The sequence below is a fragment of the Sus scrofa genome, chromosome 16, assembly GCF_000003025.6.
Source record: "Sus scrofa isolate TJ Tabasco breed Duroc chromosome 16, Sscrofa11.1, whole genome shotgun sequence".
Taxonomy (NCBI): domain Eukaryota; kingdom Metazoa; phylum Chordata; class Mammalia; order Artiodactyla; family Suidae; genus Sus; species Sus scrofa.
In genome coordinates, this window is record NC_010458.4 from 22936590 (window position 1) to 22961008 (window position 24419).

Consider the following 24419-nt stretch of genomic DNA (forward strand, 5'->3'; position numbering starts at 1 on the left):
AGAAGTCCAGGGAGCAATAGAAATGAGTTTTTATTTGTAAAAAGTTACAAAATAATATTGTACAAAAATAAAGTCTGTAGAGAACTTTGGTTGTATAACACAAACGACCGAGACAGATCAGAGAAGTCAGAACTTCCAAAGAAGTGCACTCCTTATTGGATCAGATGGTAATCGCAATGATAAAGACAAAATCACAAACTTTACCCTTTTGTGGATTTGCTGGAGCGACTTGCTTCAGTGAAAACCTGCTTATGGTGTGTAGGTGATGCTGGGAACGAGCTGTCAGCATCCGTGGAATCCTACCGCCCCTGTGGGCAGGGACTCTCCACAGGGAGCTGGGACTGAGGCTGACCCCTGGGGACACCAGCCTCCAGATCTGCCAGGATGCTCTGAATGGGACAGAGGATCCTGGGGCTGCATCACATTGCGCTTCATGAATGACCGGTGGCTCGGTCTGTCCCTATTTTGAGCAGGCCGCTCCTCGGCTAGGTCCCCAGTTGGACCCCAAGAGAGGGCAAGTGAGAGGCCCTTTTCCTCTATTTCCTAGTTGTGCAAGGGGAGCAGAAAGGATAGGGGTGTAGAACCCTGGACAACTCACATCCTCTGGGGCGGGGGGGGAGGGACGTCTGGTAACTAACTGCTGCTTCTCGGTTTCTCTGTGAAATTCACATGATTATCTGCGGGAGGCCAGTAGCCTATTAAATTGCTAAATCTAGTGATGGATGATCTGTTTGATAAAAGTGCCTTTTATGAAATGTGTGTCCAGCTCTACAACAGGGCCCAGGGCCCTTCGGGGTCAGCTGCCAAACAAATCCATGATCGGGCCGCCTGCGCTCCCGCCCCGTCACAGGCTTTCGGCACCCCAGTGGCCCAGCTTCCCTGTTCACCCTCCCGGGCCACCTTTTCCAAGGGAGGGGTCAGGTGTACGGAGGCAGCACCTGGTGGCTTTTATGGCACCCAGGCCGACCCCACCCGGGGAAGGCCTGCAGGTCTCCGTAGCTGCATGGGGCCCGAACATGTTTTTCAGAAAGTGGGGGATAGAAAGAAGGAGGAAGAGTCTCCAGAATCAGGGTGGAACCCCCGCTACTGGGCAGGACTTTTACAATGAATCCACCCAAGGGGCCGTTATTATCCTTTGATGAATACGGTTACGCACCGCACAGACCTGCGAAGGGGAGCGAGAGCTTAAATACAACAGGAGATGGAGCACGAGGCCTATCTGTTCATAGATGGAGCCGTGAAGAAACGACGGGAGCGCCTTGGTCTCTGCGCACCGCTCCCGAAAAGGGGGCCTTGTCAGAAACGCTCCTTCTTGCACCTCTCTTCTCTGAGATATAAAAACAGGTAAGATGCTGAGAGTTGGGGAAATCACAGGAGGGCTTTTCTTAAAAAGGTAAAGTAAGTGATTTTTGCCTAGCAAAAACAGTTTTAATCCTCTGAAAAGCATGGACCCTTGTTCCCAATTAAAATTTCCTTTGTCACCTCTCTCTGCCTTTTGCGAGCACATATACTTTGGCACCTTTGAAAAGAAACTTTAATAAATAAGGGGGAGAAAAAAAAAAAGAGAGAAACGCATTAGTGAACTGTAATAAATAACAATAACTTAAATCTCAATAAATAGCTTCTCTATATTTCTGTATCTGAAACAGATGCATTGCATCGAGTAGCTTCTCTGGTCACTGGTGACCACGCATAACGGAGCTGCGGTGTATGTAACATCTGTCTCTCTGTAAACCGACAGGCCTGGCGGCCGCCCCGCCCTGGTGCAGCTGGGGCCTTCCCCACACGCTCTCCTGCAAGAATGCTGCCGAAAACCACAACTGGTTTCCTGTTTCCAAGGACAGAAAGGAAATACCTTCAGGTTTGGTTTGAGTCACGAGGACAGCCGTTTTGGTTCCTAGCCAACTTCTTCCCACCCCACACACCCTGTTCAAAATCCATCACCCACCATCCCCCCCACACACTGGCTGGAGGAACCCTCAGGCCTGAACCTTCCACATCAAAGGTTACGATCGATAGCTCTTGTGTCTTCGCGTTTTTTGTGTGTTCTTCCCCCTCCTCTCCGGGGTATGTCTCCACTGAGTGACAGAAAAATAAACCTTTCTTGCTTTCAGCAGTAAAACGTCCTGACAAGGCATGACACCAGGAGGACCATGGCCCCGGTGTCTCCAGACATGTGAAAACAAACCACAGGAGATACACTGGTTTGGTTTCAAGTGCATCCGCCACTGCACCCCTGACCGGTGATGGTGGACTGTATCAGATGAAATGACGGCTATGCCCAACCAGGGACACCAGCCCTGAGCTTCTGGTGACGTGGGCCGCCCTCCGGGAGAATGCAGACAGCTGTTTTTTCTCTCTCCTGTCCAGTTTTCGGTGGCTGGACCTCCCTCTACCAGGCTCCCACAATGGCTGCCTTCTTCCTCTTCCTCCTCCTCTTCCAATTCCTCCTCCTCCGTCTCCTTGGTCCTCATCTTCCATCCTGGGCAAACATTTGCTGGGAACCTTGGTCCCGTTCTTTGCACTGTAGCAGGAATGCGATACACAGCGGTCTCTGGAGCCAGAGTCAGATACATCCACACCTTTTAGCGGAATGCTTTCTTAGAATATGGTAAACCAGGTTATCATCTAAAAAGGACAGGTCGTCGTCAAAGGCGATGGGTCTGCAACACGCCTGCCCGACTTTGTCGCTCACCAGCCGTCTGTTTTTGGACAGGTTTTTTAATATTTTGTCATACATGGTCTCGGCGGCATCGCACGAGCCGCTGCAGTACCGGAAAATGAGTTCCTCCTTGGTTTCGTAGCCCAAACCCAAGTCAGTGACATTGAGGTGTATGGCCGTTAAGACACACCCCCGATTTCGGCCCCTCTGGCCCCGCCGAGCTTTCCCTCTGGAACTCTCCGGGCTGGCAGCCGCAGCCTGCCGATGCCGCTCTCTGCGAGGGAGCAGGGCCATCTGTTTATCGGGGGACCTCTTCAGTCTTCTGATGGTGGCTTGAATAAAATCCATGACGTCGTCGAACTGATCAGGATACTCCTCGGGCATAGTTGCTGTGCAATGAGAAAACAGACAAGGTCACATGAGACAACACCAATGACCATTTCAAGGAGTTTCCAAGGTCAAAGTCTCTCCTAAAGACGGCCAGGCTGGGCCAGATGAGGAAGGACCAGCGACCAGCTCAGGGGCCGAGCTCAGGGACCCCTGAAACCCCTAAGAACACAGGCCAAGAGCTACCCTCCAAGACTCCGAGGAAGGCAAATGATTTGGTTGAAAGAGGAGACGAATAGGGTGGTTGACACATTTCCTTGTAAAAAAAGAAATCCTTCGACGTGAAATTTTCATTTGAATGACGTCTGCCATTTTCACCAAGTCTACACTGACGCTGCTGATGGAGGAGCATTTTTCCTAATAACATCACCTACAGGCGTGGTTCTCAAATGTGAGTGTGGATAGGACTGAGCTGCCCACCCCCCTTAGGGGGAAGCGTGGGGAGGGGCTAAGGAATCAGCATTTTTTTCTTTTTATGGCCACACCTGCAGCATATGGAAGTTCCCGGGCTAGGGGGTCAAATCAGAGCTGCAGCTGCCAGCCTATGCCACACGCACAGCCATGCCAGATCCCAGCTGCATCTCCAACCTATGTCACGCAGCTCATGGCAACACCAGAACCTAACCCACTAAGCAAGACCAGAGACCAAACCCACATCTTCAGGGACATGATGTTGGGTTCCTAACCCGCTGAGCCACAACAGGAACTCAGGGTCAGCATTTTTAACAAGCCCTGGAGGACTTCTGATGTAGGTGGTCCATGAACCTACACCTATACTTTGAGAAACCCAGACTTAGTGGAAAAAGGATCAATCTTGGACCACGGTTGGAAGATGTCACAGCTTTCACCTGAACACCAAGCACTCTTCCCTGCAATCCACCTTGACTCATACCTCTGCATGGCTGAGTGGGACGAGAACCACTTTGACACATCACATGAAAAGCTCTTGAACTCAGCTCTATTTTAAAACTTCCTTAAAAAAACTTTGAGAGACTGAAAAGCAGCCTACTTTTCACTAACAAAGAGACTAATTTACCACTTCCTTGGATTTGCAGGACTGAAACAATCTATGGTCCTACTGTAAGATGACATTTAACTGTATCACAGCAATACATGGAAAGAGATGCTGTGTGTGGATGGATGGGGTGGGGTCCAGCCTCTGTTGTGGCTGTCACATGACTCCCTCTGGCTTCGGTTGCAAAATGGACAAGAGATGTGCATTTTAGGGAGACCACGTGGAGGAATGACTGAGATGATGTTTCTAAAATGTTTGAGGCGTTCCCATCATGGCCCAGTGTTTAATGAACCCAACTAGCGTCCATGAGGATGTGGGTTTGATCCCTGGCCTCGCTCAGAGGGTTAAGGATCCAGCGTTGCTGTGAGCTGTGGTGTAGGTTGAAGATGAAGCTCAGATCCTGCACTGCTGTGGCTGTGGTATGGGCCAGCTCCGATTAGGCCCCCAGCCTGGGAACCTTCACATGCCATGGGCGCCGGCTTTAAAAAGACAAAACAATAAAAATAAATAAAATGTTTGAGACCTTTGGGCAAAAGCATGAATTAGCAGTCTCTTGGTAGTTTTCCATTGTGTTTCAAGCATTTGCTTTGGGTGATCAAGTAAGAGAAGAATCACTATTTGAACAACTGGATACATTTCCAAAAGGGAAAAGCAATTCAGGTGCCTATCTGCTGGGTACTAGACCTTTTATGCACCCCCTCATCCCATTTTTAGGTGATTTAGTATGTTGAGGGTTATTCGTGGCTTGGAAAAATATACCACAAAAGAATCGTTAGCAAGAGTGAATGTTTTTTGCCAAGACCATGTTAAAGCAGAGGATTACACTGTGTTAACCCACATCCGATTGTTTTGTTATGAACAAATTGTTAAAACAGATATCAGGTGGGAGTTCCCGTCATGGCGCAGTGGTTAACGAATCCGACTAGGAACCATGAGGTTGCGGGTTCGATCCCTGGCCTTGCTCAGTGGGTTAAGGATCCGGCGTTGCTGTGAGCTGTGGAGTGGGTCACAGATGCAGCTTGGATCCCATGTTGCTGTGGCTGTGGCCATAGGCTGGCAGCTACAGCTCTGATTTGACCCCTAGCCTGGGAACCTTCATATGCCTCGGGAGTGGCTCAAGAAAAGGCAAAAAGACAAAACAAAAACAAAAACACCCAAAAAAACAGATATCAGGTATCCTGCTGTGGAAAATGTAATCCAACTAAGGCAACATAACCGTATCTATGTCTCTATTGAGCGATCAATTGGTAATACATAATACCTACAATATACATGACGTATAGTAAGGAAAAGAGTGGAGATGATATACAATTTCCAGAAGATTTTGTTACCTTAAATCTATAATCTGTGCCGCACAGACGTCTCAAAGCTGCTTCCACTGGTCTGCACCCCATCGCCTCTCGCCTGCATAACAACCCCACCCCACCCCACCCCGAGTCCCTGCATTCCAGCCTTACCCTCTTTCCGTCTGTTTTCCACCCAGCAGCCAGAGCAACACTCCTAAGACTGTGAATACAGCACACACGAATCCTCTGCTCCAACCCCTCCAATGGCTTCCCGCATCTCATGGGGTAAAAGCCGAAGTCCACACTGACCTAGGCCCTCCCCGACCTGGCCACCCCCTCTGTCCCGGCCGACCTCGTATTCCACCTCCCTCTTACTACGTCCCCTCCTCCTGCGTCTCTGGCCTCCTCACTGTTCCTCAACACAAGGTTGCTCAACCTCAGCACTACCGACATTTTGGGCTGGAACATTCTCTGTCACGGGAACATTCTAGGATGTTAGATGCATCCCTGGCTTCTACCCAGGAGACACCAGTAGCAGCCCCATCCCCGTCCCAACAGTGACAAACTAACGTTATCTCCAGACATCACCAAATGGCCCCTGGGGGCAAAATCATTGTGGGTTGAGAACTGCACAGATCAGATACAGAGACTTAGGGCCTTTGCAATGGCTATTCCCTGTCTGCCTGGAATACTGTTCCTGTACAGCAGCCAATAGCTCACTCCCACAGCCCCTTCAAGTCTTTGCTCAAATGTCACCATCACCAAGCCCCACCTTGACCTCCCTGTTTCAAATGCAATCCGGAGTTCCTATCGTGGCTCAGCGGTTAACGAATCCGACTAGGAACCATGAAGTTGCCAGTTCAGTCCCTGGCCTCGCTCAGTGGGTTAAGGATCCGGCGTTGCCGTGAGCTATGGCATAGGTCGTAGACACAGCTCGGATCCCGAGTTGCTGTGGCTCTGGCATAGGCTGGCGGCTACAGCTCCGATTCGACCCCTAGCCTGGGAACCTCCATGTGCCGCAGGAGCAGCCCTAGAAAAGGCAAAAAGACTAAGTAAGTAAGTAAGTAAATAAATAAATAAAATGCGATCCATCCTTGAGCCAGAATCCAAACCCTCCTGCCCTGCTCTTCCCTCCCCAGCATAATACTTACTACCTTCCAATACCCTGTCTGACTTTTCTTAGGTTGGCTATTTGTTGTCTGTCTTCTCTGAACAAAAGTTACCTCCAGGAGGCAGGGCTGCTGCTTGGCTTGCTCACCAATGCATCTCAGGTGCTTACAGTAGGATCTGGTCGTGGAGGCCCGCAATGATTTTTGAACAAATCAGGTCACTTTACGAGGGATGAAAGAAAGAGTCTTTAATTTTTCAAGGCGACACGTGGGCGTCGTCTGAGAACTGCACCGAGATGAAATGATAAGGCTCCAAAAGAAACAGCCTCCATCACAGAAGCATCAGTGCCCTAAAGGGCCGTCGTCTTCCATCTGGGGGCGAATAACGCTGCCCAAGCGGACTCCCGCGCCAGCTTCCTGCAGCGTTAGCATCAGCTCTCAAAGCCCACCCCATCCACCACCTCATCCATCCTAAGAGTGTCTGGAAAGGCTCGTTTTCTCGAGGAGGACTTGAGGAGTGGGAGAGTATCTGAATTTGAATGTGTCATTTCCTCTGAACCACTTCTACTGGACCGCTAACCTCTTATGAAGTCGTTTCTTTCCTCCTTTCCTCCCTTTCCTTCTCCTTTTAAAAAATCTTTAAATCACTTCGTATTAAAGACTGAATTACTGATTTCGAAAAATGAGTTGCTGATGCTATTTGTGACTGTTTTTCAGCAATAAGCGATGCATGGGGAAATTCGGTGTGCTTGGTTTCAAAAACCCATGCTTGAAGAGATGCCTAAACTTCTACAACTGATATATTAAGGGTGATTAGACAAAATACCCCAAAAAAGTCTTCAAATTTCTACAAAGACTCTTTGTTTTACAAAAGGATCCCCAGGATGGGGTCCCTGGCTCTTTTGAAGAACTCCTGAATAGATCATGATAAGAATCTGGGAACCTGGAAAGTTAAAATTGATTAAGAATCAACAGAAGATTAATCAGAAATGAGGATAAAGGAGTTCCTATTGTGGCTCAGCAGGTTACAAAGCTGACTAGCATCCATGAGGATGTGGGTTCGATCCCTGGCCTCACTCAGTGGGTTAAGGTCTGGCATGGCCGTGGGTTCGATCCCTGGCCTCACTCAGTGGGTTAAGGTCTGGCATGGCCGTGAGCTGTGGTGTAGGTCGCAGACATGGCTCGGACCCTGTGTGTGGCTGTGGCTGTGGTGTAGGCCAGCGGCCACAGCTCCATTTTGACCCCTAGCCTGGGAACTTCCATAAGTGGCAGTGTGGCCCTAAAAAGCAAAAAAAAGAAAAAAAGAAAGAAATGAAGAGGATGAAATATTACCGAAGTAATACTCAAGTTACAAAAGTTCAACTTAACATTGGTTTAGAGATTCATTAATTTATATAATATGATAAACTACATAATTTTATATCACCACTAGAGTTAGATTCATTAATTTATATGATAAATACATAATTTTATATCACCACTAGAGATAAAGATTAATTTATATATGATAAACTACATGATCTTATATCACCACTAGAGTTATAGATTAATTTATATGATAAACTACATAATTTTTATATCACTAGAGTTATGATACTGAATTGATTCAGCATTTATAATGTTATTTATTGCCTGACACTTTCAAAGTTCCAGAAAAACACTGTCCTCCTGTCCCTCCTTTTTAAGACATTTTGACCACACAGCTCTGTCCACGGGCTCTGCTTGCCAGAGAAAATCCACAATATCTAGTTAAATTTGAATTTCAGAGAGCTAGCAAATAAATTTTTAGTATACGCAGTCCTCAAAAATGTTTGGGACATATTTATATTTTGCTGTGAGAACACTGAGTTCCTGTTTTAATTTCCACTTGGGCTTTTGGGGGTGATGCCTGTAGCAGCGTGAATGAAGCAGCCGCTTCTGCTTTTGAGTGAGGGGGTGAACAGACCATGAGGCCTGAATTAAAAGGCTTCCTGGCACCTGGGAAGCAGTCGATCCATGTTCGAGGCGTTAAACTAAAGAGTGTAGCTCATGAGAATGTCTTCCTTTGATGGGAAATTGCCCTCATACTTGGTTGTTAAGGTGAAAATATTTATTTATGCCTCAAGTTCAGGACATAGGTGATTCTTATTGAACTGAAGACTCCTGTTCCCCTGCCCCTGCCATTTCTTCTCCTTGACAAATAGAGCAAAAAATCAATATTGATGCTGAAAGTTTTATATGCATATGAATTTTGGAAACCAGAAAAGGGCAACGTTCTATTTTCCAAACCACAGAGCAAATAGGCCTGTCTCTTCCAACTAAATTCCTAATTGCTGCTGACAGAGTTTATTTAGAGGGGACCTCAGTTTACCAACTCTGGGCATCTGGGGGACATTGTGAGCCATGCACCTCACGGAGCCAACCCTCAACAGCTCTACAGGGGCCTCGAACCCCAACCAGGCCAAAAAGACTCCCCAGGAGGAACCAAGAAGCCCAGAGCTGCCTCCATCTTCCTGGAATTCACCGAGCGAGCAGAAGGGAAAGAACGGGGCTGGGGTTTGGATTAGTTCCCCAAATTAAGACTTAATGGCATATCACTTTCGTCCTTCTATGAAGGGTTTGGCAGAACATCAGCCACGCAAATGGCCCTCGTTGGTATTAACTTTGATAGTAAAATACTTGCAAACCACAAAAGAGGAGCATCGTTTTTTAAAAAAAAAATAGGTCAGACACTTGCTCATTTCTCAGACCCACTTGGAGGCTGGTATCTGGGAAAACAGGGACGTCGCAAAGCTCAAGTTTTTGAAAAAATCAAAATGCTCAAATGCATTTAAGTCATCCTTCAGTGTGCAACTAAATATTTTGGCATTATTCTATTTAAAATATTTTAACTTTGATGTATCCTTTGTATAAACAACGTTATTTTAAACAAATGAAACCTTGTCCTGGGCCAGACTCTGGGAACAAAGCAAACCGTTCGCCGTGGAGCCTTTGCCTCCCTCGATTATGGGGAAAAAAAAAAGAGTAACGTTACCTCAGGAACAAAGGCCTGGGCTGTGGACTATCTCATAAAGTTAATTGAGGTTTTATAGGAACGATGGTGAGACCTCGGTCGGAGTACTCCTTGTAAGAGCTGAACTAAAAAGCACATCATTCAAAACATTATCTTGGCCTAAGTTGGCATTTAGTGGACAAAGGATTCTCCTACACGTTAGACTGCTCTTAAAAACAGTCCAGGTTAATGATGTTTTAATCAAAGGCGTCATTTTATACTCCTATTGGGTTGGCCCCTTCTCACCCTGGACTGGCTGGGTGTCTAAGCCTGTTTTCAGCCTGTCTTCTACCCGGTGGGGTGGCTGTGTACAAAGCCGTGAGGAGGTGACCCCTCACCCCCCAGTGGGAGGGTGAGGGGCCCAGGAAATGGGGGGCTGAACCCTGGCACCCACAGTGGGCCTTTGCTACTACAGAGGCTGTCTTCCAGGCCAGAGCCAGCCTGGAGGATACAGGGGCTCTAGAGAGGGGGCTCCGGGTGGTTCTCGCTCTGGGGAGGACCGGCCTCTGTACTTTACTGCAGAGCGTCCAGCTTCTGTCCTGGAAGGAAGGGTTAATGCACCCAGGTCCACAGGGTGCCCTCCTGCCCAGGCTAAGGCCCCGCAGGTGAGCAGCGCATCTAGAACCTCACTCCAGGTAGTGCCAGTTTTGAGGAGGGCTTGCCCTGGGCGTGAGCCAGAGATGCTGGGCCTGGTGCCTCTGGGCAGCTTGTTATCACCTGTAGGGCCTCTCCTGAAAGGCTGGTCTGCAAAGGAGACAAGTGGAAGACCCTTGGGGGTGGGGGACATTTAATCTGATGATTTTTGCCTACCTGTGGCCCAGGTAAAGTACAAACTGCTCTGTAGACTGAGTATATGAAAAATAGAAGTTCTCTCCATGTGTGTGCGTGCATGCGTGTATGCACTTATGCATACATACACACATACATACCGCTGTGTATACATACACACACATATACATGCATTTAATTAACTAGTTTATTTTTGGTCGTGCCCACCATATGTGGCAGTTCCCAAGCCAGGGATCGAACTGGCTCCACGGCAGTACCAGAGGCACAGCCATGACAATGCTGGGTCCTTAACACCCTAAGCCACCAGGGAACTCCCATATGTATGTTTATACGAAAAATCAGCCTAAGATTTATATAATCTCTCAAGAAGATTCCATCTAATGTCATTCTTTAGAATGTTATTTTTACTTTTCAATAATGTACGAACCTGATTTTCTTTCACTAATACTGAAAGATTATAAGGACTGCAGGATGGGGTCTTAGCTTTAAAATTCCCACGTGACAAAATTGCATCGTCCTATATTTTAAATGACAGCTTCCATGATGCACTTAGCAATATAAAGGTGGAATGGATGCCTACTTCCACACACGAACTTTAAACCCAACAACATCGCTCCAAGGCTCAAGTAGGGGGTTGCATATTATCTCTACTTATAGATCGGGAAACTGAGGCTCAGAGAAAAGAAATATCTATCTGCCCAAAGTCACATGGCTCATAAATGTGGACCTGGCTTGTTTTCAAAGCTCAAACTCGTTCTAGGGCTCCAAGCTGCCGCTCTGTTTTTAAGTAAAAATTCCACTCTGGTGCAGCTTGTCCGGTCTCAAGTGTGTGGTAATTTACTCTGGAACGAATGCAAGATGCACCCGATTTCACCTGTGCATGTTTACCACATTCAGAGCAGGAAGCGAGAAACACACTTGCTACTGGAAAATCTGGCAGTGGTGCATTAAGCAGATTCTAAAGTCAGAGTGCCATGGGCCACAGAATCCAGCGAATTGTCTCCAAAAAGGGAAAAGCATGCCATTCAGGGACATCTCTCTCTCTCACATCCTGGGTCTTGCATATCACTCACTCTAAGGCAGAACTGGCAATTTCCCAGTTAAAACCGGAAAACCGGCAGCCAAGGGCGGTGGCAGATTCAGACAGAGAGGCCCTGTCTCCGGAAGCTCCTCCAACTCACGCTGGCACCAAATGACAAAGTCTCACTGCAGAGCTGGAGAGGACAGAGCCCAGGATTCCAGGCCGGGGTCATTCCTTGCCCAGCCTCGTGACCTTGGACTAGTCACTTAACCCTTCTGAGGTCAGCCAGCCCCTCTCAGAGGCCCTCCCAGGGCTAAAGCCCTAAGATGTGGACAAGCCCTGTCTCTGGGGGAAAGGGCTACTGGACGCTGTTTCTGGCCACCCCCGTCAGGAAGGGGACCGTGTCCTGTCTTCCCTGATGCCCCAGCAGCACTCACCTCAGCCTCTACCACCAGGGGCCCCGGGACACCCCATGAGACGTATTTAGGTTCTAGCAGTGCTCAACCTTTTCCATTTGCCTCTTGGCTCAATGTCTTGGTTATGTCTGAAATAACCAAATGCCTCTAACTCCTCAAGCCATCTTCCTATGTCCTATCTAGAAAGAGGTGAAAATATATGAGCAAAAGGCCTGGTATTTGAATCTCAAAATGCCTAGGTTCTTGTGGGCGGCATCCTTACACCCCAATCTCCATCCGTAAATACAGAGCCAATGGCCTCAGAGGACACATACTGTAATCCTTCAGTCTCCATCACCCAAACCTCAAATACCAATGCTGCTTTATTTCTGGTTTTGCTGCTTCAAGCATGTGTAGGTCATAACCTAGCTTAGGGCTCCAAGGCTAGAATCACCCATGGCAACTGCTACCAAAAGGACTGTGAGAGCCTCGTGGCTTTGTCTTAGAAGCTGCTGACCCTTGTTTTCATTTGACCTTCAGCGACCTCTGAAATGTGCAGTGTAAGTCCAGGAGAAGGGTCTGGTTCTCTGAAAAATGCAGAGTTCTGTCGTCTGCTACTATTTATTTATTTTGGGGTAAAATTTTTTAAAAATTAAAACATAGTTGATTTACCATGTTCTGTCAATGCTACTATTTAAAAGGGTTGATTTCGCCACCTACTTGAATTAAAAAAAACCTCATTGTACAACTACAGGTGTGATAAATTCATTTAAAAAAAAAATCCCTTGTGGGTCCCTAAAGCACTGGAATGCCTGTGCCTCTCACTGTATATAACGACTACCCTTGCTGTCCTACTCTGGACGGAGTATTCATCTAGCATTAGGTAGGCCATCTTGGTTAGATCTGACTCTTGGGTTAACTTCAAGAAGGGTCCACAGCATTGAGTCGCCTAAGAACAATCACCAGCCGAAGCAATTTACTAAATCCCTGTGACCAACGCCAGAGCTACCAGTGCATTCTCTCCAAGACCAGGGGTTTGCTGGCAATAAAACATGACGTGGGTTTATTTGAAAAGTACCTGCATTGTAAAACAGCAGTGTTTTGTTGTTTTAAAAGAGCATTGCTGGATCCTCTCAAGGCAGAAGACCAACCAGTTCAAAATACAGAAAAAGGAGCCCTGGGTATACTTGTAAAGGCCACTTTGCCCACCAAGATGCCATTCTTTTTTTGTTGCTTTTTTTTAGGGCTGCACCCACAGCATGTGGAGGTTCCCAGGCTAGGGTCGAATCAGAGCTACAGCCGCCAGCCTACACCAGAGCCACAGCAAGACCAGATCCGAGCTGCGTCTGCAACCTACACCACAGCTCACAGCAATGCGGATCCTTAACCCACTGAGTGAGGCCAGGGATCAAATCTGCAACTTCATGGTTCCTGGTCGGATTCGATTATGCTGTGCCATGATGGGAATGCCCCAAAATGCCATTTCATTTACCAGCTGCACCTACTTTGACTACACTGCACACACTTACTGACTTTATACCATATGTTGAGTATTTATCCTACAACTGAACTGAGAAAACTTGTCACTGTGATGAAAATTACCCATGAATACAAATCACCAAAGAACCCCACGAAAACCACTTTAGAAATCTTTTTTAAAGAAAGATAGACTATATTTACTCTGTTACTCAGATTCTAATTGCCCTGTTCTGATTTCCACCTATGTGGTCCATATTTTATTATAGTGATGCTAATAATTTTATGGTAAGGCAGAATGGCTCCCCTGAGGGGAAAATGTCCATTCTTCTGCTTTTAAGGCAGGAAAACACCCAATAGGGTGTCCATTTGTTATCTAATCCTCGAGTACCTGGTGGGAGCTAAAAGCCCTCCACAGCCAGCCATAAACACCTCAGGCTAAAGGGTGCACACCAGGAGCCCTGCTCCTGCCCTTATAAGACAAACTTAACGGGAGGGCGAGAAAGCTGCCCAATAAAAGTTAAATGCACAAAAAGCCACTTGGGAGAATAACCCCTTGTGGTGTTATCAGAGGCAGGTGGTGTTTGCGGGGAAGCCCAGAGGAACCTGGGAAGCAAAGGAACCTTGCTTCTGCCTCCCCAGGCGGCTTCAGGATCCCACTGGGTCCTGCACTCCACTGTCCTCGGTTCTTCCCCCAGGGGCCAACTGAGCAGTGGGGGAAAGGAACTCGGAGGGCCTGAGAGACCTGGGCAAGAAAAGGAGGGACCGAGAAGATGAAAGGAAATTAGAGGGGGTCAAAGAAAAGCTGTCTTTATCATCCAGCCTGCTTGATGGATTCCTATGGTCAGAGGCAAGGAGGAGGGATGTCTACCCCCCAGCAAAGGAATTTACTGGGATCTCAGACTCTTCGGGTAATTAGCTAGAAGTATCACTCAAAGACAGCTGCATGTATAAAGCTTCCACTCCTGACTTTTCTCCTTGAGGACTTTCCGACGCAGCCAGAAGAGTTATGGAGGAGTGCCGTGGGCTGGCAGGAAGGGAGTGTGTGTGTGTGTGTGTGCCTGTGTGAGTGACAGGAGTGTGGGTGGGTCAGGTCTCCCGGGGTCCAGAGTCTGGCTAAGCCACTTCACCCTGGGGAGCCCCCATCTCCCCTTAACATGGGGACAGTTACAGCTTCACTGCAATGGAAGGAGAGGTTTCAGCTCAGTGCCTGCAAGTGTTTAAGAAATGGTACCAAAAGTAAGTCCTTATGGTTTTCACATCTGTGCTAACTCTTCATCGATATGACACTGGAGGAGGCAGTGTGATGATCAACGCTGCTGGCTCTGGACAAAGCACCATCAGCCCAGAGGGGCTGCAGACACCGGGCCCTTGTTGGTCTAGAATGTTCCATAGAGGAGAAGGCCTGGAGACCTGGCAGGGCAGTCCATGGGAAGAAGGAGCAAGTCTGTCTTAGGAGTCTGGGCTCCTCTTCTCTTTTCCTAGAAATGCCTCCAAGGTAACCACACAAATATCAACTGACTCCACAGGCCATGAATGCTATTTTGTGTCCACTATGGCATAGATCGGTGTCCTCAAACCATGGCACGTACCCCTCTGGGGACACCTGAGACCCTTCTACAGAGTCTCTGGGTAGTTTTAGAGTCAACGTCTAGATGCTCTACTTCTACGTCCTAAGACTAGCCTGCCCAGGGGCGCTCTGCGGCCGGTCCTCCTTTCACAATCGCCCCTCTGCCTTCCTGAGTCAGTGTGCTTCTTGCCCATCTCATGCATTTTACCATGAGGCACTGTCCGGGGGACAGACACCTGCAGGTGCCGCGTGAGGACAGTCCAGGCATGCGTGGCTCCTTGGCACAAACTGGTATTGGTGGCTCGTGATGTGAGCACACGTCATTGGGAACTTAGTATTCCAAGCACGTGGGCCTGAATCTAGTCACACAAATCCAATCCGAAGGGCAGTCTGCAGAAGAGCAGGCAAGACAGCCAGGGCTTTTCAAAAATGTTAGTGTCATGGGGGGAAAAAAAGGCTTGGGAGCTAATTTTAGGTTAAAGGAGACTAAAGAGACATGATGATCAAATTTGTGACCCTTGATTAAGGGAAAGAAACTACGAAGGACATTATTGCCACAACGAGGGAAATCTGAATGTGGATTGTCTACTGAATTAACAGTATTGTATAAATATTAAATTTCCTGAGATTGATAACTGAATTGTGGTTATAAAAGGTAATATTTTTGCTGCTAGCAGGTTCATGCTAAAATACTTATTATGATTGCAACTAATTCTCAAATGGTTTAGAAAACAAGAAGGAAGCAAACTGCTAAAAGAGTCCACAGGCATTTGCTGTACTACAAATGATGAAAACGTACTAAGGAAAAGTCCTGTATAAATAAATCAAGAAAGATCAAAGTGGGTGCTTCCATATTTCATGTGGCCGGCACTCATGGCAAAACATGGTACTCTATCTGCCTGTCTGTCCAGCCGCCCAGCCATCTATTCTTCTTACAATTAGGATCCAGAAGTGTGGTGGTGTCAGTATGCATGTATTAACATGTGTATTTGAGGTGAAAATGAAGTTGGACATTTTCTGACCAAAACCATCAGCTTATTTGAACTGATCTGTTTGATAGTTTTCCATAAATTGAATAAGCTAAATTTGCGGCTCCAAGGTGTTGCCAAAAATATGAGATGCACATACATGGTTCCCAGATGGGCCGGGAATTACATCTGCTACAACCATTGAAACGTGTGATAAAAAAATTGCACGTCGCCTTAGAGGTGTACAATAGTTTTGCAACATAATTTTGCAGGTTTGCAAGTAAAAAAGTATGAAGACTTTTAAAATCGCGCCTCTCTAGCTCAGTTATCTTGTAAAATCATACAGAAGTGAGTTTTGTCCATCCTGAGCTAACTAATTGATTCCCTACAGTGACCCAAGATCTGAGTATGCAAACCCACTCCATTCCCAGAGGTGATCACCCTGACATGTGTGCAGTCACCCTTGGCTTCCTATGTCATAATCCCTTCCCTGGGCGGAACAGGAGCCATCTGAGAACAAGAAACTTCCTGAAGGCCTCCCAAAGGCCATCAGCCTATCACTCACTGGAGGAGACCTCACTTTGTCCCAGTGAGTTAGGGAGACCTCTCTCATTGCAAAAAGCATCAATATTATAGGAGTGTGCAGAGAAATGCATGTTTCTTTCCCTAAAATGTCCTGATGTGGACTTTGAAGTAGCCACTAATAATATAAGCCAAGGTCCCCTGGGGCCCAACAGGGATCAAAGACAGTGCCTCAAGGAAATATAATATTCCTAGCTTCTTTCTATTAGTTTGCTCATTTGATTTTCCTAAAAATATGTGTTTCAGTTAGTGAGCGTATTTTTAGCAAGCCAAGGTTTGGGTTTTCTTAATCTAGTAATATGAGAGCACAGTCTGGGTTAAGCCAAAATTATTTAGCTTTGGGGACTAGAAGTTTGAGGTTTGAATTCTGGCTTCATCACTTGCTAGATTTGTGACCTTGAGCAAACCTCTAGGTCTCACCGTTTCATCTGTACAATGGGGATAATAACAACTCCTTTTGTCCAGTAGAGTTCAAACTTACTTGATTTTAGGACAAGATACAAAACCTATTAGTTAACATCAGAAATGTTGGACAGGGTGTGGAGAAAAGGGAACCCTTCTAGACTGTTGATAGGAACATAAATTGGTGCAGCCATTATGGAAAATAGTATCAAGATTCCTCAAAAAACTAAAAATAGAGTTGCCATATGATCTAGCAATCCACTCCTGAGCATATATCTGGACAAAACTACAATTCAAAAGATACATGCACCCTAATGTTCATAGCAGCACTATTCATGATAGCCAAGACATAGAAACAACCTAAATGTCCATCTACAGAGGGATGAATAAAGAAGATGTGGTACATACACACAATAGAATACTACTCAGCCATTAAAAAGAATGAAATAATGCATTTGCAGCGACATGGATGGACCTAGACATTATCATGCTAAGTGAAGAAAATCAGAAAAAGACAAATACCATATGATATCACTTACATCCGGAATCTAAAATATGACACAAAAGAACTTATCTATGAAACAGAAAGAGACTCTCAGACATAGAGACGAGACTTGTGGTTACCAAGGGAAAAGTTGGGTGGGGGAGGGATAGAGGGGGAGGCTGGGACTACCAGATGGAAACTATTACATATAGAATGGATAAACAGCAAGGTCCTACTGCATAAGCACAGGAAACTATATCAAGATCTTGGGATAAATCATAACAGAAAAGCATGTAAACATATGCACAAATAACAGAATCATGGTTATCCATTAGAAATTAACACAACATTGTAAATCAACTATACTTCGATAAATTAAAAAACTGTTAAAAAACTGGATTACCACATAGAGAGCTAAGAGGTGCTATGATACTAATTTTATTTTTAAAATTTTTCACGTATTTATTTTTTAATTGAAGTATATTGATTTACAATGTGTTAGTTGTAGGAGTATAGCAAAGTGATTCAGTTATACATACATGTATATTTCTACATACATATGTATAATTGTATATATATTTATATTCTTTTTCAGATTCTTTTCCATTATAGGTTATTACAAGGTAGTGAATATAGTTCTCTGTGCTATATACAATAGGTGCCAGTAGTTTATCTATTTTATCTATAGTAGCATATATATCTTCTATACAGTAGCATGTATGGTTAATCCCAATTCCTAATTTATCCCTCCCTCTCCCTTCCCCCTTTGGTAACCATAAGTTTGTTTTCTATGTCTGTGGGTCTATTTCTGTTTTGTAGATAATTCATTTGTATGATACTAACTTTAAGTTTTTATTTGTAGCTATCCACTTATCGGAGCATTAACGGGTTGATTCAATTGTGCCTATGCCTGGACACTTTTGAAAAAATCAGGGCACACTTCAAAATGAAAAATAGCCCATACTGTACTCTCATGGAGCCTGGGCACTTGAGTAATTTTTGTAACAGAAGCCTTGTTTCTGCCATTTTCTGCCACCTGCTTGCTCAGATACTCTAGTGGCACCCTGCTGCCATCAAAAACAGAGCAAGCACCTTCTTTTCCTGGGTTTTACAGCATCTCGTAATCTGGGTATCACCTACAGAGATAGCCTAAATTTCACACCACTTCCCGCCACCTGTTCTCAGTACTTGGCGACTAGTCTGGCCTCCTCCTCATATCCACCACCTGCCCCTTCCCCATGTCGTGGTCACAAATTTGCCCATGCTTCCCCGTGGTCTGGAATGTGCCCTTTTCCCTTCCTTTCCTAAGACCCATCTTTCAAGTACCAGCTGAAATTCTCCCTCTCCCCAAATTCTTCCCTGCTCTGATCTCCAAACCGCAGTGACTTCATTGCTAGGAATTCTTACCATGACTATAGCTAACGTACAGGCCGTGGTCGACAGAGCTATCTGTTTGACTGGCAGTCCGCCCGCCCGCCCACCCACCCACCTGTCTATCCACAGCTTACAACTAGATCATAAGCTATTTAAGTTCACAATTTTGCCTTTTAGATGCCCACACAGCACCTAGTGCGTAAGATATTTAATACTTGCTTCCTGATCAAGCTCAAGTGATTAATGAAAGAATATGTGTCTTAATTGAATAAGGGGGCTATGCACCATTAAGTGCTTAATAAACAAAGATGAAAGGGACATCAGGAGGGGAAAATGCCAGATAGCTTTTATTTTTCTATCAGTGAAAGTAGAATTTTTTGACAATAAATCTTTGCCCGTTGGATCGGCCTAAGGTCTTAAGACTGGCCAATTCAAATTAAGCCTGAAATAGATTTCTCTAAACAGCAACGGTTTGAAATAGGTCTTAAGACTGAGGCCAGAGTGAGATGTTGGTCTCAGGTCTCAAGCGAGGACTCAGGCCTCCTAAGAGTTGGACACGCAATTTCCTCTTTTTAATTACATTTTAAAAATTATAGTTGATTTACAATGTTGCGCCAATTTCTAATGTACAATAAAGTGACCCAGTCATACATATAGATTCTCTTTCCTTCTTTCTTTCCTTCCTTCCTTTTTATGGCCACACCCGCGGCATATGGAGGTTCCCAGGCTAGGGGTTGAATTGGAGCTGCAGCTGCCGGCCTACACCACAGCCACAGCAACGCCAGATCCAAGCCTCGTCTGTGACCTACACCACAGCTCACAGCAACGCCGGATCCTTAACCCACCACGTGAGGCCAGGGATGGAACCTGTGTCCTCTCAGATACTAGTCAGATTCATTTCCGATGAGCCATGACAGGAACTCCCTACATTCTTTTCTTATACTATTTTCAATCATGGTCTATCCCAAGAGATGGGTTATAGTTCCCTGTGCTGTACAGTAGGACCTCATGGCTTATCCATTCTAAATGACACTCAGTTTCTTGATTCCAAGAGTCCCATTCCAAGTGGCATTGCCCCTCTCCAGCTTAGGTGCTTTAGTACAGTATTGCCTATTCACAGAGTCTCTAAAATAAGAAGACACGAAAGATGCACACTGCATACTTATTCTAAACTTATAACATTAGATTTGAAAGCTTCCCATGTAACCAGCTTGTTGCCCTAGAAGCTATGGGCAGAAAGTTTACTCAATTCGCTAACGGTTTCCTTCTGGGTGTATGAAACATCTTAAACATTCAGCGGGGGTCACTGAAAACAGAAAGCACTCTTTTCTCAAGACAGGTAGCCTCTGATGCACACAGCCCCCTCATCTCTTAGGTGTAAGAATGTTAGTCTGCACTGGCTCCCATCTCCCCATGGGAGAAGAGGGTCTCCCTAACATGGACCTTGAAAATCTGGTGGGAAAAATTCCGTAGGAACTATGTGGGCTCAGAAAATGGGGACGGGAAGGAGCTGTGAAACCTGGGAAGAGCCAGGGGGAGCTGACCCGGGGGTGAGGATCCCAGGCAAGGCTGGCCCGCCTACGTGCTGACCAACTGACTGACTGTGGGGCCCAAAATAGCCTCCCCGCAAGGCCTGCATTTCTTTCACTCTCTGTACTTTGTTGTGCTGCTTGAAATTCCACCATTTAGAGCAATGTCTTGGCAGAGGCTGACGTGCAAGCCTAAGGCGGGAGAAAAGCATTCACTGGGCGCCTGGGGAGGGCTGTGGAAGGAGGAAGGTGGCAAGCACCATAGCTGTTTACGGGGCATTGGCTTTACAAATCATTATCTTTTTTTTCACCCTCACAGCAGCTGCGTGAGGCGGGAGCCACAGTATTCCTATTTTACAGATGAGGAAACTGAGGTTTAAGAGCTGTTAAGTAATAGTTACGTGGCAAGGCTGATCTGAATGTGGGAACATGAGCTCTCGCTTATTCAAACCCCTTGATTTCTTGCTCTGTGCACTCCTTTTGCGGTTTATGGGGCCTGGGAAGAGACGCTGGCCTGATAATATTGTAAATTATATCTCAGTTATATCGTGGCTTACATAGATTTTTGTGGGCTAGTCTGGGAACTTGATAGCTTGATTTGTAAGACTGCTTCTCTAGGAAATTTTGTGACTGGCTACCAAACTGGTGGAATATAATCCCATTCTATTACAATAAATTGCGGATTACCAGAGACTATAATTAACAATGCTCAGTGTTTTCTTCTAGTTGGTTTCTGGTCACACAAAAAGCCCACCTTTCCAGCCCAAAGTTCTTCATGGTTCATTTTAGTTTGCAATACTACCAAGGTACCATGCATTGTACATTTACTAGGTAGTATGTTTCATGAAGCCAGGGGCTTTTTGTCTGGGCAGCAAGGATTTTTCCCAGCACCCAGGACAGTGCCTGGCTCATACTGGCACACATCCATTACTTGTGGAAGGAATATTTAGATCACAAATTTTTAAAAACCCCATGTGTATATTTATGATTTCCCTTGTGGAACACATTTAGAGCTGTCACATGCAGCTCAGATCTGCTATAGGACAATGATGAACTAACCTTTAAGAAGCTCAGACAACCTAGTGCAACACAAGTTGAAAACCTTCCTCCCACACAAAGTGTTTTCCCCTGGTACCAAAACCGACTGCTCTGTGTTTCAGTGGTTTGGACACACTCTGGTCCTGGCTTCATGTCTCCTGCTGCCATGAACCCTGACATTCTGGACAAGCTGCTTTTACCTCTTTAAGTCTGGGAAGGCTGAAGGGTTACCTTTCAGCTCTAAAATGCTAGGACATCTGCCAGTATCACCTTCCAGTCTCACCTGCTCTATCCCTCGAGGCTGCCCTAATTGCCCTTCGAGAAGCTACTGGTAAAAAACAAAAGAAAAGAATAAAGATGGTGAGAGGGAAAAGTTTTGGATGCCCCAAAAGGAAAGGCACAAGTCCTTGACTTCAGACAAGTTCAAAGTTGCTGTAGGGGGCAGCCACAGCCCCTGAACTTTAGAGTCAACCTCTATGCGAGCAAGTGAGCCAGTTATGGATTCTATTTGGTTAGTTCAGCTTGTGATAATTCGGAACGGAAATCTGGCTGTTTCATTTACACTGGAACCAGCAGGACACACGCAACCTCCAGGGTGAGTATGCGGATAGCGTGCCATCCAATCCCATTTGAACAGCACAGAATGACTCAAGGTGGCACAAAAGAGCCTGGGCTCAATCACTAGGTTACAAGCATTCGAAAGGCAGAGGGACCAGGAGTTATGGTACTTTCTATTTTTAAACGAAACGAGGGACCTAATGTTTTTCTGCATAAGCCTTAACCAGTTGCACAATATACGGCGCAGGATATAAATGTCAGCACGGTGACAGGGGCATGCTGACACCGGTGGAGCGTTCAAAGTCTGCACACCATCATTATTCTGCCTTCCTTGCACTGACAGCTTGCTACCGAATTGAACATACCTGGAAAGAAGTCAATTTGGCTTAGAATACAGCTCACTTTCTCTTTGGGAATATGTCTCTTTCAAAGACCTATTGGGTCTTCCCAAAGATAAAACAGAATCGGCTGTGTTCTGTGGGTTCAAATGTAAATAGAATAGTCAGAATCTGTCCATTGATGACTCAGCATCGGTGTCGGAAATGGAAGTAGTCTCTCTTCCCCCACAACACTCCCCCCCCTCCCCTGCCCCAGAATCCGTAAAGGTAGGACTAACTAATCTGTGACTGGTTACACCTTATATGAGGCACAGATTTTCTTAGAGTAATATCATGTCATTGCCATTCAACCCTGACTGCACAACAGACTCACCTGGGGAACATCTAAACATCCACACGCCCAGGCCACACCAATTAGATCCGAGTCTCTCCAGGTGAGGTCCAGCAGCAGTAGTCATTAAAATTCCCCAGGTGAGTCCACTGAGCAGGGGTCTTTTCTTATGAGTCTCTTCCCAAAGGATGGTTAGGGCAGGAGCATGAAGGTTCCCAGGGGGCAAATCTCACAGTCACTGGCATTTTTGGAGTCGAACGGCCTCCCTTTACTGTATAATTGTAAACCGTTCATTGAGTTCTATAGTAAGTAAGTAACTTGTCCAAAGTCATAGAGTTAGCTGAAAGCAGAGCCAGAACCAGGAGTTAGCATTAAATAAGCCTAAGTAGACAGGATACTAATATGCTAATTAAATCTCCAAGAATTAATCAGCTTCATAATCAGGCACAGTCAATTTTCCTCTCCAGCATGTCTCGGTTAGAAAACTATTACCTCCCACGGTGTTCCTGTTCCTCTGGCCTAAGCTGTCTGAATGAATGAAAAGCCACTTAGCTCTCATGGTACTGCTCTGAAGATAATGGCACTTAAGGACATTTTAAATTTAAGTTTCTAGTAGGAAACCACTGATATACACTAAGATGGAAATTCGTGGTTGAAACCAAAGCCTTTAAAAAATAGGCTTATAACGACTTATGGACAAAAACTCTTGGAACAATTACTTTAATTTCAAGGGATCAACTGTTTTCTCTTTCTAACCCTAAATCACTCTTGAAGTCTTAATTTGCCTTAGAAAAATGCACTTTTTCTTGGAACGTCTGGAAAAAGATGCTTTTACTGTTGCAATTAAGCATGAAATAAACACATCCCAGTTCCTGGGCTATTTTTAGCCCCAGGCCACGGGTCCGGGGGACTCTGGCGTACAGCTGACTTGTTGGACCCCTTCTACTGTGTCACAGTATGGTTCAAATGCAAAATAGCTTGAGGGGTAATGGGAATGGGGAGTAGCAAGGGTGACATCCTGCTTAGGGCTTGCTATTGCTTTAGTCTGGGGTTGTGCAAACTTTCTAGTGTTATCTTTGTTAGCTCTCTACCTCCTCAATAATGTCTAACTTATGATGTAGCATCCTTTGCTTCATGCAACAGATAAACTTCTGAAGAGTGCAGGGTAAATTCTATCAAACCAGAGGTGACATGCCCTAATCAACTGCTCTCTTGGCATTTTTGCGAGGCAAATCACACACTTCTTTTCTAACAGGAATAGCCTGCTCTTAAGAGTGAACATTGTTATGTGCGGAGTGAACTACAGCTTTCTTCGCCCTAGTCCCAGCTAGCACTATTTACCGTCGTTTTTCTATAACCGGAACTTTTCTGAACAGATTTGACACTGCCCAGATGCTTGTTCTGGAAATCACGGCCCTTCTGTGCTTTCTCTGACTCTGGCTTGGTTTTGTGAAACCTCAGCCTCTTCCCCTGCAAGGGCGGTTTAGGATGAAACAGCAATTGTTTTCGGAATTCAGCACGGCCAGGTACACCCAAAGCAGAGAAAAGGGGACAGCTGTGTGTTTTCCTATGGTGGTGGTCGTGGTGGGGAAAACAGCTGTCCTTCGGAATGCTGAACCGGCAGCATAAAAATGTGTTACCCTCTGTGCTGGGCAAAAGCAGCACGTACCATATACAGACTAGGCGCTGGGGACTTGGGGCTACCCACCCACCGGGAGGGGGCTTCAGCGCCAGCGCGGCTCTGCCTGCGGGTCCGCAGGACACACTGCAGTCGGGGCTAACTTGGGGTGCGTGCGAACGGCGGGCAGGGTGACCCCCGCGGGGAGGGAACGGTTCTTACAGTCACTGCTCAGCGCGAAGGGCGCACGGCGGCGGCCGAGGGAGTGGTCTTCGGCGGGCGCCTCGGGAGGCCTCTTACCGGCGGGCAGCGGGAAGGCGGACGCGGTGTGGAGCAGCACCAGGCAGACAGCCACGACATCCCATAACTTCATCTTAGAGTCCCGTCCAGCGGCGGCACCTGCGCGGGCGAGCGGGTGGGGGAGAGACACCGGCGGGCGCACGTTAGGCCTGGACG

General features: G+C 46.2%; 1 protein-coding gene across 3 annotated transcripts in view; it reads right to left on the reverse strand.

Moving 5' to 3' along the window:
* The window catches only part of GDNF (glial cell derived neurotrophic factor), a 29328-nt gene continuing 4921 nt past the window's right edge, over positions 13-24419 (reverse strand). The window contains exons 2-3 of one of the 3 annotated variants that reach the window (XM_021076772.1): positions 24264-24362; positions 13-3051 (exon numbers count right to left, since the gene is read on the reverse strand). In XM_021076772.1, coding sequence (XP_020932431.1) covers positions 2567-3051; positions 24264-24336 — 558 coding nt within the window. In that variant the 5' untranslated portion in view covers positions 24337-24362 and the 3' untranslated portion in view covers positions 13-2566. Of the gene's footprint in view, positions 3052-22387; positions 24073-24185; positions 24363-24419 lie in introns of those variants that run through there. The other 2 variants (XM_021076771.1, XM_005672424.3) reach the window with 2 other exon arrangements.